The 17,506-nt window shown below is 43.0% G+C and overlaps 1 protein-coding gene across 7 annotated transcripts in view; it reads left to right on the forward strand.

The window, feature by feature from the left end:
- The window catches only part of RUNX2 (RUNX family transcription factor 2), a 315,413-nt gene that overhangs the window by 152,181 nt on the left and 145,726 nt on the right, over window positions 1-17,506 (forward strand). For 4 of the 7 annotated variants that reach the window (XM_070586103.1, XM_070586104.1, XM_070586105.1 and 1 more), the window contains one exon: window positions 4,632-4,805. The exons of the other annotated variants lie outside the window; for them this stretch is intronic. In XM_070586103.1, coding sequence (XP_070442204.1) covers window positions 4,632-4,805 — 174 coding nt within the window. The remainder of the gene's footprint in view (window positions 1-4,631; window positions 4,806-17,506) is intronic. 7 annotated transcript variants of the gene reach the window in all.

Genomic DNA, 17,506 nt, shown 5'->3' on the forward strand with positions numbered 1-17,506 from the left:
CAAGTGGGGCTTTTTCAGAAAGCAAGAAAGCAAGCTTCCACTTAATTTCCCTGTCCTTCAGGGAAATTTCTTAGGAAGCACCAGTAAAGGCTGGTGTCTAAAGAAAGGCTGTGCCCACTGGATTCGGATTCACTAGACTGCCAGATAAGAAAAGAAGAGTTTTTTGGGTATAGTGTTGTGATATGATATTTTGGGCCAGAAAGTTTTCACTCAACCAAGACAGTTACCTAAAAGAGGAGAATATTCATTCATCCATTTATCGCACACATATTTATTGAGCACCTACTATATGGCAGGCACTGAACTAGGTTGTGGGAAAACAGCTGTAAATGAGACAGAACACTCATTCTCATGGGACTCACCGTTTTGCAGGGGAGATAAATAAATACACAAGATAATTACAGACTGTAGTAACAGCCGTAAAGGAATTAACAGATGGTGTGCTTGAGAAGGAGGGAGCCTACCCTGGGTGTAGTGGGCAGGCAGGACCTCTACCTCCTCGTAGGAGGTGGTGTTCGCCCTGAGGTCTAAGGGATGAGAAGGAGCAGGCTATACAAAGAATCGGGGGGGAGCATTTCAGGAAGATGGAAAGGTCCTGGGATGGGAAATGAAAAGGAGGCGATGTCCGAAGCCCAGAGAGAGATGATGGCGTCCTGGACTAGGGTTGTGCCGATGGAAGTGAGAGAACTGAATGGATCTGAGATAGACTTTCAAGATGGAAATGACAAGACTCAGGAATGGATTGAATGTGGAGAGTGGGAGATAAGGGGAAATCAAGGAAAATGTCCAGGTTTTTGGCTTAAGCGATTTGGTGGCTGGTGCCGTATAAGGAGATGGGGGGACTCTTAGGGAGGAGTAGAGTTCTTTGGAGAGAAGAATCAGGAATTCTGTCTTAAATATATGTGTTTAAGATACCTTTGAGACATCCCAGGGGAGAGTCAGGGGGGCAGTGGGACCACAAACCTGGAACTCAGGACAGAGGTCAGGGCTCGGCCAGGGATGGGAGGGACTGAGTGGAGGGGACCGTGACATCATCATGGGCAGTGGTTCTCTAGCTCGGCTGCACATTGGTTCACGTGGTGAGCTTTCAAACAAATAACTTTCCCCAGAACCCACTCCCAGAGATTCCAATTTAATTGAGCCAGTGTGGGGCCTGGACATCCATACTTTTCTAAAGCTCCTTAGGGGATTTTCTTTCCTTTTTTTTGGATGAGGATTATTGGCCCTGAGCCAACATCTATTGCCAATATTCCTCTTTTTTCTTGAGGAAGATTGTCGCTGATCTAACATCTGTGCCAATCTTCCTCTATTTCGTATGTGAGACACCACCACAGCATGGCTTGATAAGCAGTGTGTAGATTTGCCATCTGGGATCTGAACTCGTGAACCCTGGGCTGCTGAAGTGGAGTACACGAACTTAACCACTGTGCCACTGGGCCAGCCCCTGCTTGGAGGATTTTCTTATCCAGCTAGGGTGGAAGAGCCACTGCTCAGGGGAGAAAGTGCAGTTACAGAAGAGGATCCAGGACCGAGCTTGTCTATATTCTTAAACACAAGAGTCTTCCATTCTTTATTCCTTCCTCCTGTTTAGAATATCTTTGGCCCCGTGGACGAGGTTTACTTCTCCCTGTGCCATGGTAGAGTACCCTGTCCTTGATTTAAGTCATTGCACCCTGTCTTTTGTGTTCTTGACTTCTGAAGGGATTGCCTGGGTGCTGAGGATTTAAGTACATCTTCTTTCTGCCCATCTTTCAAGTGTTACCCTGATGTGGTTTAGCGGTAGCGGGTATTTGTCATGATTGAAAGACAGAGAACCTCTTCAGCGTTTGCTCTTCCTTGCACAGTAAGAATTTTGTTGTGGTTGTGGTGGTGGCTGTGAAGGGGAAGACGTCGACAAGGAAAAACGCTTGTGTGTTTTGTATACATGCAGCGTCAGATAGATGGTCCCTGAATGGCTCCAGGGTGTCTGTGGGTACTTGGTAGCTCATCTTTGAAGATCATTTCCAAAAGGTCATCGAGGCTTTTAAAATTTCACCTGCTCTTAAATTTTTCACACTTATCAGTGCTACTCCACGTCCTTTATTCCTGCCTACAACCTCCTAGTACTCCCCTGAACCTCTGGGCTAAGAGAAAATTAGTGTGCTCACACATCTGTACACTGAGCTTACATCTCATACAGTCTCCATGAAAACCTAATGAAAGGGCTGTAGAAAACAGAGGCAAAGCTTATTAAATTTTCCTGTGACCCATGGCCCACATAAAGTCCCAGTGTTTAAAGGAACCATGCAAGATCATGTAGCCTCCCCTTAACCCTCAGGGAATCTGCCATTCCAAAAATATGGCCTATTAAAAAAAATAACTTCCAGGGACAATTCCATAAGCTTTCTTGTTAATGTTTACAGCTGTGTCAACACCATACCAATACTTTTTCTTTTGGTATGTGTTTGAGGAACAGAATCCATGGATCTAACTGTGACAAGTACCATATAATTCCCTGATGGTGAGACTAGTTAGACACAGCAAGATGTGTTGATGCAAGTTTGTTTAGGGTAACGGGTGAGCTATTAACTTCGTAATTGAATCCTTGCTGCTGCTTCTGCTTGCACTGAAAACCAGCCTTGGCACCTCCCAGGGCTTACTTCTGAGGTGTCTCACTCTGTCGATCTGGCTATTTTCAGTGTTCCATTGCAGCTGGGAGAGGAAGGGAAGAGAAAGCTAGCATGGCAGCCTTGGTGATGCCACATGATGAGTGCAATGCTTAGGCAGTTGGGACTGGATCTGTATCCCAGACCAGGCCGAGCTAGGCGGTATCCAAGTACCGCGGGCTAGTTGTTTGACCTCTGCTGGCCCTTGTCACTTCATCTGTGAACACCTTACTTGCCAGGGTCTATGAGCTGTTTTGGGTAATCTCTACAGGTCCTTTAGAGTTCTAAAGTCTATTTCTAATCTGGATAAAAAGTTGATGGGAAGACAGCCATCAACAAACGATGAGTTTCCCTAATCATTTTTCTCCTAGTCTTGGTGCCTCTGTTACAGCAGATGCCCAAACTTACACAGGCAGGAAATAGGGTGGTGGGTGCATTTCAGTTAATGGGCCTGGTTGGAACATGTTTGGCTGTGGAGACAGCTACACTCATATTACCAAGCCTTGGCTTCCTGTCTGTTTTCTTTGGGCTGGGTAGGCAATGAAAAAGGAGACAGGAAAATACATTTTGGGGGAAATAAAATAAGGAATCTGTCTTATGAAGACAGCTTATAGTTGGGAAATTCTAATGTTCAACTTAACCCTATCCTGATTTTCCTCTTCTCCTGTGCTAAGTGGAAGGTGAGGTGTTCTGGCCACTCCCAGGATATACCGTCCCATTCTTAAGGCTCTTCATCCTCCTTCAAGATTTTTTTCTTTTATGGATGTAGTCTTAATTTCCTTAATTTTTTTCAAAGGGCAAATTCTTGTTTCAGTCATCATCGTAATGGCTTTTCTTTGAATCAGCTTGAGTTACTTAAGATTTTACTAAAATGTTGGGGCCGTCTACCGAGGCTTCACTGGTACAGAGTATGGCAGAAAGAATCCACAGTATATTTCTATTTATGTATTAGGCGTCATTGTACTAGCTCACTATTGCACCACTCTACAGATTTATACTTACCCAGTGTCGCACCAAGATTCAGATGTTTTTCTCTTATACTTGCACCAGGACAATGCTCTACTCTTTGCTAAGAATGATTTGATGGTTTTTAAAAAGTCTTAGTACCTTGGTTATATTTTAATTTACGTATTTCTTTAATATCTAGAATTTCCTTGGATTTGGACTTGAATAAACTAGAAGAGAGACAACATTTTTGTTTTTTGTTTTTTTAAATAATGGATTCTCACATTCGCATGGTAACCCAAAGGGTATTTTTCAGTTTCTTTTACAAAACCACAGTACTAGATTTAAAATAAAAAAAGCATTCCCTCTGATTTAGCAGAGTTTATTGTATGCTCTCAGGCTTTGGCATATCACAAAATATGTAGATTCCTCTTGAGAATTTGAGTTTCCTTGCTTGTATTTTTGTTTTTTCTTCTTAAAGGGGTTCTAGGTTTGAGTTTTCCTTTTTCCAGCAAAGGGTCTCAGTAGGGTATAGTTGTAACATAAAAAAGAAAAAAGTCACTACGGTCAGGATGGAAATTTCCCTTTGACAGATGTGTTTGTGTCTGTTTCTGCCCCAGCTTTGGGACAATCTGCGACGCCTGCATGGACTCTCTTTCAGGGGAGGTTTCTCCTTCATGAAACAAGCAAACACAGCCCCGCACACAGTCACCTCTCCCATCCTCACCGAGAGGCTGGCGGAGGCACCCAGAGAGTTCCTCTTGAGCTCCAGCATCCGGGCCTCCTTGCAGATGCTTGACTCCGAGTCGCCCTCTGGGACCCTCAGCTCTCCACTTATAGGACAGAACTAGGATGCTTGCCACCAGATGATGCTTATGAAGCAGTTTGAAATAGAAGGCATGATATGGACGCTTCATGATAAATACCAGTATTGATAATTCCTTGGCTTAAACCCCCAGTATGTATGTTCACATATCTATTTAGCATGGTCAATTGTTCAGCTAATTAATATGCTTTTATTTTATGATTTGCTGTTTCCAGGGCACAGACAGAAGCTTGATGACTCTAAACCTAGTTTGTTCTCTGACCGCCTCAGTGATTTAGGGCGCATTCCTCATCCCAGTATGAGAGTAGGTGTCCCGCCTCAGAACCCACGGCCCTCCCTGAACTCTGCACCAAGTCCTTTTAATCCACAAGGACAGAGTCAGATTACAGGTAAGACAGACTCATAGGTTTCACTTGCACAGACTCTGGTAGGCTGGGGGTGAGGGGCTACCAGATGAGATGTGTTCACTTCAAAACTCCTGCAGCTGTGAAACGGCTTATTATGAAAGAATCAAGACTTGAAGAAGCTGACCTTTTTTTTAATAAAAAACAAATTCCAATATTCGATAACTTTGGGGTAAAATTTGGGGGAAGTTTCTACTGATGCTGTGCTCTGGAGCAATGTCAGTCTGCACACTGATGGAATGGTGATGACTCTGCTCTCTGGGAGAATGTCTGTTGTAAGTTTCTGTATTGTGTCCAGGTGGGGCAGGGGATAACCTCGCACCCTCACTATTAGAAAATTAGTGTTACCCTCTCAGATTTGGGCTTAAATTTCTTACATATATAACTGTTTCATTAAGTTTGCTTGAAAATTACCCAGGGCTGACAGGAAGTCTTGATTGGTGGTTATAAGGCAAGGTCAACAAGCCGCTCATCGGGCAGACAGAATTCACTTCTGATTCACATTTAGCTCCAGTTCCTCATGCGATATTTCTCTTTATATATTCTAGTGAGCTGCTTACTTTACCTTTCTTCTTGAAATTAACATCAGTATTGCATTATAGACTAATCATTCACATTTGGTGCATTAAGACTCCCAGCTCGTCTTTTTTTCTGCCCCACTTGTGCAAAACCAGATCTTATTTTAGGACTAGTCTGATCGCTTTTAGGTCATGGTGACAAGAGAGTGTGTTCATCATCACAGATCCTTAATTTGCAGATCACAAGTATCGAGAGCTGAGAGGAGCTCTCCGTGTCATCTAGTTGCTATTGTTGGCAGAAGAAGTAGACTAGAATAGAGGAAAAATCACTCAAAACAAAATGTACAGTAAACTCTCAAGCTGGATCTTTTCTCATGGTTAGGTTTTTGTCTATAGTGGTGAGGTTTTGAGTGTCCTTAATGGTTTATAAACATAATTGTTTATAAACTAACTGACCTGCCTCTCCTACTCTCCTGCCCATATTATGTATATACCTTCTTGGATATTTACTTAGGGTAGGTTTCTGTGCATAATATGCATATTAGTCTCAATATATGGGTATGCCTGAGTATGTATTTTAAAAATAATGTAGAATTATAAAAATAAAATATGTAAACAGTGAAGAGAACTAGATCTCTGCATCAGGGAGACCCTTAGAGCTCTGTGATGAATAGCACGTGTTAGTCTAGATAAATCTCTACACATTGATGTGTAGGAATCAAAAGGTTAATGTGTTCACTAGACGTGTGTCCTTGATAAAAATGCAAAGGTGAAATTCACACTAACTCATGCATTTGAAGCTTATAGCTATAGTTGCTACTGCATTTAAAGGAGCAGACTTTAGATCATTGACTAAGGTTCGTAACAGCTGTCCTTTTTTCCTTATAGTAATCGTTAAACTGTGTGCGTGTGTGTGTAGCTGTATATGTATACATATATAAAAGTGTTTATATGTGATTTGTAAGGGGCTTATGATGGCTCATAAAATATATATAAGAAAAATATACGTTCTATTATTTGGCAACCTCTGGGTTCTTTAAATGTTTGATTTTCTATATTCTAATCCTTAACTGTTAGCTCATTGTGTTCTGCTAATGACTACTGCTTTTAAAATGGCCTTTGGAACCTTTGCGTTGCTTGATTCACTTAAGAAGATGCTTTTCCCAAGGCTTTGTCCTCAAACCTAAAGATGACATCATAAAATAGACCCAGAAGACGTTTTAGAATCTGAAGGTACCTTAGATCTCATGAACCAAAGGCTGGGAAAAGTTGTGAAGAGGATCTGCATGTTAGCAGCTCCGCCCCCAGATGTGAGTGTAGAGCAAGGCTCTGAGGAGGCGTGGGGCACGGCGAGGCCAGAAAAGCATCTGAGCAGACAGGAGCGTGGCCACCTCCACGGCCTTGGCTCCTCTCTGGTTGCCAGCCTCTCATCCTTCCTCCCTGTTGGGAGGCTCAGGAAGGTTAAGCTTCTTGTCTGCAGTTTTACAGCAAGTCAGTGGCAGAGTGGAATTAGTTCTCTGGCTCAAGGCAGTCTGCTTTTTCTTACATAATACCGTGCTGCAATTCCATCATGATCATTTAAAAATATTTAAATATTCACTGGATATATTTCTAAAAATGAAAATAAAAAACAAGTTTATTTTTAGGTACTGATAGCTTTCTGGGATTATATTACAGAGCATTAGCTCTGCATTTTGGGATTATAGCACTGGTAGAATGGATCTACAGATCAGCCTTCTCATTTTTCTTAACACGCACAAGGTATTAGGCCCAACAGCTTTCTCAAACTTCCCAAATTTGCAGATTCACACACAGATACATGCCACTGCTACCTACTCTTGGCCATGTGCACTTTCTTTAAATGCTTCCATATTATTAGTGAGATAATACAAGTATCTGCCTATAACCAAAGATGTACCGAGTTCTGCTGTGACCCAAATTATAAGGAAAACCCCAGAATCCACATGGCAGCAGCAACTTCAAAGTGAATTGAGTAGATTTCATCTTTTTCTCTCTGGATTAATTTTCTTACTTATTTAATAAGTATGATTTAGAGCCTACCACATGTCGAGAATGGGGTCTTTGGTAGTATGGGGCACGGAAGAGAAGTTCTGTCCTTGAGTGAAAGTCTAATGAAGAGGATAGTGGCTCTCCGCAGCCCTCGCACGGCCACGTCCTGTGCCCCAGACTCTAAGGTTGTTCCTTGAGTACACGTTCTCCTCTTTGTACTCCCTTACTCAGCCCAGTCTATTGATGGTGGTCTCTGTCTGCTGTCAAGATCCACTCATCCTTCAAGGTCACTGTTATTTTCTTCAGGAAAGAGTCCTGGAACCTGCATGTGGAGGCTGCCTGTCCATATTCTAGGCTTTAGTTGGGGTTGCCTTATTTTATAGCTCTGGTGTGTTTGCTTTTTTCTCCCCTGCTAGCTTGTGAATTCTTTGAGGGATGTATTTTCTTTTGTGCCCAGCACAGTGGTAGCGTCTCATTAAATGTTGAATGAATGAAAGTTTAGATGAGAAGAAATCAGTGCAAGAAAGGTTGGAATATCCTGCCTTGTTAGCATTAACTGTTCTTTCTAATTTCCTATCCCAGGGTCCCATTGTTCCCTGGTGATGAGCAAGAACGGGAGATATCACATTTCAGTGTATCACTTTCATAGTTAAACTATTTGATGTCATTCCAGTTTAGGATCTATGTAACTGCATGATTAAATTTAAATTCTTTCTATGAGCCTTACCTATAATGGATTTTATAACTTCTTTGCAATATGGCATATTTGCATTTTAGTTCATGTAATCCTTTGGATAAAGATGTTTGTTACAGAAAGGGCCCAGTTAACTCTCATCGGCTTGGCTCTCTTGATGTCTCAAGCTCTTACCCCAAAACTGTAGATAACGATCACGGTTGTGTGTTCACTGCTAGTGCTGCCACTTGCCAACATAAAAGGCCCATCAAACTCCCAGAGGGGCAGAATGAAATTAGAAATCGCTGATTGAGGAAGTCATAAGCGTTAAGTGTTTCATGCTGGTGTCCTTCAGTGTCTCTGGCAGTTCCTGGGACTAAAGTTCCTGGCCATGCGATGGGCTGCCTTCTTGGCAGTGCTGGTCTGATGGTGTCACTCTATCGCAGTCTTTAATGGCTGATGTTCTGCCTGAGGGCCCAGGGCCTCCCCACGGCTTCCTGAGGAAGTTTCTTCCTCTGCGTCTTTTTTTATCTTTCAGACATCTGGTGCTAGGAAACACCTAGTCTGTCACAAATGTCTGCTTCTTGTGATTCAGAATGTGGCGATAGCCGTGGAGTAAGGAATATTATGTGAGGAGATACTGCTCAAAATAATCACTGTTTTAAACTCAGAGGAGAGTCTTCAAGGCCCTGGTGAGGAGCTTGGGTTTTGTTCTAATTGCAGTGGGGTGCTCTTGAAGGGTGTGAAGCAAGAGAATGACATTATCTAATTTACATGTTTTTAAAAAATCCCTTTAGATCCTGTGTGAAGAATGGATCGTAAGGGGCCGGTGGTAGAAGTAGGTCCTCCTTCAGGAAGCTACTGCAGTAGCCCAGGAGGAGGTTAAGGACTGTAGCATTTTTCTTGTTCCATCAAAACTTGGATCAAATGCTGGCACCTCTTCCAGTCTACCCAAGCTGAGTCTAAGGCTCCTATACCCCTGTTCCACATGGTGACAGTTATTTATTTACCTGTCTGTTTCCTCCATCAGACTTTAAACTTTCAAAGTCTAGGGCCTTGTTTTATTTATCTTTGTGTCACCATTGTCTTATATAATGCCTAGTGCTTGGTCACTTTGGTTTGGTGATGACTTTTTCAGGAAGTGTGACCCGTTATTATCCTAGCCCTAGGGGATTTTTCTAGTACCTATGTGCTTGAGTTGCTATTAGCTACCATTTATGAATGCATATCGGGTGCCAGGCATCGTTCTGTTGATGTTAACCCCCACACCTCTCACAACAGCTCTATGAGATAGGTGACATTATTATGAACACTGAGGGTCAGAGAGGCTAAATAACTTTCCCAAGGTCCCACTTAGAACTAGTAAGTGGTAAATACAGGAATTAAAGCCAGATCTGTGTTGCTCCAGGGTCCTATGCTCTTAACTACCACGTGCCCTTGGGAGGCTGAAATATATTTTATCATGGCTCAGTTTCCTCCCATTTCAGTGCCTAACAGCTTTCATTTATGCAACTCTTTACCATTCATGAACCGGTTTTATATAAAGTTCTTTTTAAAGCCTTAAAGCAATCCTGAAAAGTACATATTTTACAGGTGGAAGAACTTGATTCTTTGAGAAATGACTTGCTGAAGGCCTCTTCAGCTATTATAGTCGACTGTGAGTTCCAGATTCTTATAGGCAATCACCCTTGTTTCCATCAAGTTGGGCATGTTGCTGACAATCTAAGTGACATGTGTCTTAAGGGACTAATTTCTTTTTCTCCTCTCCTTTGGATATTATTTAGGATCCTCAGAGATGATATTTTTATAAAAGGGATGCATTAGGAGTATCTGAATTATACTTTAAAACTTGATGTAATTGTTTTTGGTGATTAAATTACAGTCATATGAGCATATATTCAAGGTAACATTTTTAGGACTATCTTGAAAAACACCTTGCCCGACATCATGTGGAATGATCATGATCCCATCAGCAGTTACATTGACTGAAGTGTTTTCCATGCAACCTCAGCCTGATTCTGTGTTCTCTTGGCGGGCATTGCTCTTTTATGCATTAAGAGGATCTCTGCCAGTTAGGCCGCTTGGGCTTGGGCTGTGTATATGTTTGCTGTCTGAGGCCTGAGTCCACTGTGCTCGCACTGAAACATTTACTAGCGTAATCCTTTCCAAAATAGGAAAGCATGGCCGAGTAGTGTGTGTCTCAAATTACTCTTCTGTTCAAGCGCTGAGCGACCACACGACTCTTTATTGTGAACCAAGCTGGGAGGTGAAGTGGGCATGGAGTGAGGTGGTGGTGGCCGTGAGTGTGAGGGAGAGCGAACCTGTGAGAGGCTCAGTGACTGTGAGTGAGCAGAAAGAAGGACTCGGTGAGAACTGGAGGCTGTGGAGAGTGGGAGTTGAGTGAGGTCTCATGCTTTCTGACCACAGTGGTCCTGCTCACCTCTAGGCGTCTTGTGTCTTAAGGAGCTGGCGTCACCACACTCAAAGACAGCTTGTTGGAAGTATGTTCTTTCACTTTGGAGATGCTATGTTTTAATTTCTGAAGTTACTGGAAAGTCTTTTCCTGTCTTTTTCCTCTGAGATCTTTGGGGCAGGGTAGCCAGGTAAGTTTGCTGTTGCCATGCACGTATGTGAGCAGGAAATCTCTTTAGAGGAGGTTGCTTCTTACAATCTTTATGAAAAAATGGTATAAATCCTGTGTGTAAACACAGTTTCATCTCTGTTCATCTCTGGCAGCCACCTTATGAGGAAGAACAGAGTTCAGGTCCAGCCTGGGCTGACTTTGAAGAATAAAGCTCTTTATGGCCCTGTAAAGGGCTGGCAGTCAACATGTCATGTTGTTGCTTGACCTGTTAGCAGCATCCATAGATTAGCTTCTTAAATAAAGGTCTCTGTACTTCTGTCGGTTGGAATTCCCTTATTAACTGAAGATGCTCTGGATTTGTTATGCTTTTGGAAAAATGGAGAGGGAATACATTCCAAGAAAAATTAATGTCTTGTGTTCCAAAAACTTGTCTTTGTAATTACCTCCTATCTGGATTAGAAGATGCATAGTTAATGTCTAATTGTGATAAGAAGTGCCCATGTCCTGCATCCCGCCTCACTTCATCCTTCCCCAAGACTGTTCCATGTCTGGCCTGTCCTTGGGTCTCTGCCCACAGCAAGTCTTGGTTTCTTTCTCTTGTTCTTTTCCAATGCGTCATCTTTCACTTTTTAGTTTTATGTTTAGTTTCAGCTTTACATACGTGTATGTATGTATATGTGTACACACACGTATACATATCTTTCCTCTTTACTAGTTGCCTAAGGACCTTTCTCACCCTTCTTTACCTTTTGCAATGGACTGTGGGCAAAATGATCAGAATAGGAGTCTAACTCTGAATGAAATATTCAACCTGCAGGGCTGGCCCAGGAGAGGGGCGAGGAGGGCGTGCAGTTTGTCTAGAGGATGCTCTGGTGGTGTATTTGATGTTTAATCATGGATGGACGCCCAGGGCCTCAAACAGAGAGTTGGTGTATATGCTCTATGTAGTATTAATAGCAACAACAATGTATTGTAGATATTATCAGTTTAAAAAGTATTTTCATTCTAATGTATGCAGAAGTATTCCAGGAATAAAATTGTATGGCACTACTCCCAGTTAAGACCATCAGATTCTTTCCAGGGCTTTGTTTATTTTGATGAAGACTTGCTTTTCAACTATTTAAGAACAGTTGGTTTAACTATCTTTAAAAGACAGATTTCACAGAAGAGTCAGTATTGTGAATCTTTTTTAGTGAATAAGAGAACTTAAGCACCAAGAGATTTCTGAAACTCTCAGAGCTGAAATTAGAAATCAGTGTCCCAGGAGGGCAGCATCTGACAAGGTGGTTTCAGGTGGTGAGGGCATGAGGGTGTAGGGGAAAGGATTAAGAAGAATAGTAAATGTTTGGAGCTGTCGCCAAGGTGAATGAGGGGGAAAGAAAATGACTGGTTGAGCATCATTGAGGACCCAGCTAAGGACAGAGATCATTGGAAGAGCCATTAGCCCAAGTCTGTGAGAATCTCCTGCAGTAGTTGCAGTTGGTGAATAGGAGTGGGCCCTGGTGTGGTGGACCATCAGTGGGAATGACGATTTCTCCTAGGACTCAGTAGGACTCAGTACAAGTCAGGGAGACAAAGAAGATGTTCAGCCAGTTGCCAATGGGTGGGAATGTTCTGGAGGTTGGTAGGTTATGGTAAAAATGGAAGAACTTCTGAAGAGGAGTTGGCTCATCTTGTGGCCTTGGAGAATGAGCAGCAGCCACATGAAAAGGTTAGGAGGAAAGATCTGGGGAAATCCAGGTTTCAGCCCAGGGGGAAGTAGGAGTGTCCTATGGAAAGGTTGGGGGTAGATGGGAGCTCTTGCCTCTTTCTTCAACCATTCCTCATATGACAGATGGACGTCCCATACCTTGTTCTGCCTTCCCCAGTGCTCCAGTCTGACACTGAGTCAAGAAAACACAATGCTATAGCTATGTCTAACTAGTGTGGTAGGGGTCTACGAGTACTCCGTTAATACAGCCCAAGACAGTGTTAACTTCATGTCATCCCATCACACTATGGCTTGCAGTCCATGAAAAACTCTGCTCTTAGGGCGGACTTTTCCCGTCTTGTCTTGGAGTTGACCAAATGCGGCACTATACTTTTCTTCTTATTCCGTTTCATTGTGTCACTTTTACCTCCTCTTTCCATTTTGTACGGTTATTTTATAGTTGATGCTTCATCCAGTGTCTTAGCTATTCCTCCCAACTTCTTGTCTCGTCTTGAAGCTTAGAAAGGTTGCTTGTAGGTCTTCAAGACTTTGATGAAGATGCTGGAGGTAACTAGGGTTATAATGCCCTTGAATATGTCCTTGAATGTGCCCCTGTGTCCCTCTCTCAAAGCTGACCATGATCCATATCAATGACCCCTTTCTGGTAGGCCTTTTAATTCACTATAAATCACATTAGAGATAAGGCATCTCTCTTGCTGAGGTCTAGCTACACACTAGACAGATGAGCTTTCTTCTAATCTATTGCTCTAGTAATTCTAGGAAAAACATTTTTGATAAACCTGTTCTGCGTTCCAGTAGTCAAAGTGGAGATCAAGTGTGGAAAGTTCATTGTACACAGGCTATTGAAAGTGACTTGTCTGTTTTTAGTGGACTGCAAGCAAGTCAACACCAACAATGGCTCCAAAAATTTAGTTGAAATTTAGATTTTACCAATAGCAATGCCATTATCAGAATAAGGTAAATGGGTGAGAGATTGTAAAACTACTGTACATCGTGTAGTAAACTTTTAAAAGCATAATCTTCAAATAATTTAGTAACTGTCACGTGGAAGAGTAATCCAGGGAGTGAGGCTAAGATTAGTAGTGAGTGGAGTTCCAGGGGGCATAGTTTACTGACTATAAGGAAGAACTTGGTAGACCCTGCTGTGCCAAATAGAAGCCCTTTGCCTGCTAGTCTCCACAGATTCTTGCGCTATTGTGGGATAGAATTCATCTGGGAGCAGAAACTTGGATTCATTCAAACCCCAAGTTGCTCTCCCTTGTCTACTTACCTCTCTTGGGCCTCAATTTCCTCTTAAGCTAGTTTGCTCTGCTCATTCTATTTGAAGACCATTCTTCTTGATAGGGAAGACTAAATCAAAATAGCATTGGGTTATTTTCCTTTCTGTCATCAGTAAAAATTATGCCCATTGTTCTCAAGCTTTGGCGTCTATTAGCAGCACCTGGGGAGCTCGTGAAAAATACAGACGCCCAGGCTGTTCCCCCGAACCAGAATGTCTGAGGTGGAGGCGGCCAGAATCACAGCTCCAGCCCAAGCGCCCTGACCCGGGCTCGTCCCACCATCAGATGATGCGCAGAGGCAGCTGAGTGCCTCAGACTGCTTCCTGCTCTCCTGAGTGCACCTCCTGGACGCTGCCCTCGTGTCTGTTGCAGCTGCTGCCTCCCTGCACACCGTTCCCTGGGTGCCGAGTCCTCAACTGAACTTCTGCCTGTTTCTATTCTTTTTTGTTTTGTTTTTTTTTTAAGGTCGAAAATGATTTGAGAGTTTTTTTTTATCAACTTTATTTATTTTTTAATTGCAGTAACATTGGATTATAACATTATATAGCTTTTGGATGTACATCATAATATATTTCGAATTCTGTGTCGATTACATCATGTTCACCACCCAAAAACTAATTATAGTCCATCCCGTCTCATGTGAGCCTAATCACCCCCTTTGCCCTCCCCCCGCTTCCCCCATGGTAACCACCAATCCATTCTCCATTGCTCTATGTTTGTTTGTCGTTGTTTTTATCTTCTACTTATGAGTGAGATCATACGGTATTTGACTTTCTCCCTCTGACTTATTTCACTCAGCATAATACCCTCAAGTGGACTTCTGCCTGTTTCTATTCTGATGCTGGCGGAGGGAGATTTTAAAAATGCAGATCTGATTATGTCACCCCTTACTTAAAAACACCTCAGTGACCTCCACCACACTTAAGATAAAGACCAAAACCTCTAGCCTGGCCCAGCAGGTTCTGCACGGCCTGGCTCCTCCCTGCCTGTTCTCCAGTCTCATCTTCAACTATTTTGAGCCTTTCGTCAGTAATCCAATCACACTGGCTTTCTCGGCTCCTCAAAAACACCACACTGCCTCCATCCCAGGAACTAGGCACACGCTGTTCACTTGGCCCAGAACCCTCTCGACCCCACCTGCTTATCCACTGGGCTTCTGCTTGCCATTCAGCTCAGGGCTTAATCATCACATCATTGGAGAAGCCTTCCCTGACCCCCGGGCATGGTTGGCATCCCCCACTGTACATTCTTATGGTGCCAGAGATAGCTCCTTTTTAGCACTTACCACAGGTGCATGACTAGTTGGTTAATGTCAGTCTCCCCTACCAAACCGTAAACTCTCTGAGGCCAGGCATTAGGCCTGCTTTATTCACCATCAAGATCCCTGGTGCCTAGCGCAGTCCCAGAGTAGGCACTCAATACATGTTTTTTGAATAGATACATGCATCTATTCAAAATGCATGATGAATGATTGATAAATGAGCAGAAGACAATTTTTAGAACCATGGATACCATCATTCATCTGACGATAGGAATCACCATGCCTGGGGACCTTTTATAACACCCCAACTGCCATATCTCACCCCTTGCATGTTAATATCAGCCTGGTTTGAACCTGAATTTGCTACACCCGCTTCAGTACCATGCTTTGAACTAAGTAAGGCCAGCACCACACTCAGTTATATCTCAGGTTCTGGTCCTGCCTGTTTGTAGCTTATTCCCTTCCCTCTGCTGGCCTTACCGTTGCAGTCCAGGATACGCCAAGGCTAGGTGTGACATGTGATATAGTCTCTTGTTTCTTCTGTTAGGTTTCTTCTATTAGGTTTTTCTTTTAAGTAAGAAAATCCCCTCATTTTCTGTAAGACAGTCATGAGTCCCATCCAGCCAGAAGTTGGTGATACTTAAAAGGTACTTCTCATTACCTTATCTTCACAGTTCAACTTCTTTCCTGGTTTTTCTTTTCACATTTTGTTACGGGGTGTGACATCTTAGGTTATAAGTATCATTTCTCATTCTCTTCCCTTCTATTCTCTCCTAAGATTTACTAAGTTCCTCTTCTTCCACTGTTTGTATTGTAATATAACTTGTTGTCATGACTGGTGCACCCTATGTAGCATCCGGTTTTATCCAAATAGTTTGCTGCTTATTTCTCAAATTTCAGTCTAAAGCTCTGTGAATCAGTTGGGCTGGTCTTCTGCCAAGTGATTCTGGTAGCTACCTTGGTCAGTTTGAGAAAGTCCCCAGTGGGGACAAGAGGCAGAGTCAAAAATCCTGTTGTTGGTGTTTTCTCTGTTGACATGAGCCAAAATGCTCTGTGATGGGCGGTGCCCTGAGTGTCATCCCCTGTCAGCCACCTTTCACAGCCACCCCAGACCAGCTCAACGTGGCTTCAGTAATTTCTGTTGCAACTGCTGTCTCCAGAAAGGACTGAGGGTAGGGAGCTCACTTTTCTCAGTAGTTAGAATCATAGCATTTCATAGCTGGAAAAACATCTTAGAGAGAATCCATCCATTCTCATCTCGTAGGTGAAAACAGTGAGACTCAGAGAAGGTAAATTATTGGCACCTGACTGCATGGCTAGTGCCAGAGCCTCTGCTCCAGGGCTCTTCCTGCAGTTGGAGGAGGCTGTTTTAAGACCGTGTGTCCTATTAGTCAAGAGAACCAGAAATGAGTGGGAAAGCTCATTCGAAAAATCCAGTCTAGCTAAAAGGTTTATTAGGGAAGACATAGAACTTAACATTTGGTATTTTGTGTAAATTGTTTTGAAATGGGAATAAATGTATGTATGGATTTGAGTATATTTGTGTTCTGAATGGCAGTAATATGACAGAAATAGTTTAGGATAGGAAACTGTAAATCTGCCTCTCTCTGTTAAGATTGTTGACTTTATCTGACCCTGGTAGCAATGGAGAGGCATAATCTTAACCTAGACTTTATATACAGTTCATTTTAAATACCCCAGTTTTCTCAAGAAATATCTGAGGTTTACACAACCTGATCTGAGTACTGATTAGGGAGAGGATGGATGGAGGATCAGGGTGGGAATGTGGGGCTCTCTACTGTACCCTAGTCCCCAAACACGACAGGTGCCCGCTGTAGTCACGCGGAGCTTCAGCAGACTCGGCGGTTGTTGGGTCACCTTACACAGCAGCCTGCTGGCAGCACAAACAGGAAGAAGCTTGTGTTTCCTCCCATCTCTGTGTGAAGTGCTGCACCACGTCCACGGTGTGCCTTGTGAGGGATTCTTAGGAAAGCAGGCCCTTCTTCACACCCACACATGTTTAACCAAAGTGTTTACGAAAGGAGGTCTGCTAATAGCAACCACTGAGTTTCACGCATACCTTTCACTGGCCTTTTATAAAGCTCTCTGCCCATTTTGCTCGCCTCACCCCCAACCCCACCCTGGGCTCAAACTTATTCATTATTCTACATGTTTTCCTAGAGTCAGTCCATTTTCCTAGGGTGCCTTTTTTCTAACCATCTGCCTCCTCCTTCCTCTCTTATTATGACCCCAAGTGTTTAGAGTTCACTTATGCAGGCATGAAATTTAGCTTTTCAGTCGTTTGAAAGTATGGATACTCTTAGAGCCCATGACTCCTTACATATCATTTTAGGAAACACATGGCCGCTCCTTCCTTTTCCCCCGTACCAGTTATTGAACTTCAGAAGCTGTGGTCTAACTCAAAGAAGAGAGCTGGCTTTCCTCCGTCCGCAGGTTTAAATAAATGGTTGTCTCTGTTTTTGCCTGAGACATGTGCACCACCCCGCCCCCAGTTAGCATTTTGGAACATCCCCTGGGTGTTATGCCTTCTGCACTTTTATGTTTGGGGGGTTTATAGAATGGAAAGCAGACCCAGCCAATCTCCAGGTAGTCTAAGCTGGGGAAACCACCCTGGAAGGAGAACTGAAT

This window comes from Equus przewalskii, chromosome 19 (assembly GCF_037783145.1).
Source record: "Equus przewalskii isolate Varuska chromosome 19, EquPr2, whole genome shotgun sequence".
Taxonomy (NCBI): Eukaryota; Metazoa; Chordata; class Mammalia; order Perissodactyla; family Equidae; genus Equus; species Equus przewalskii.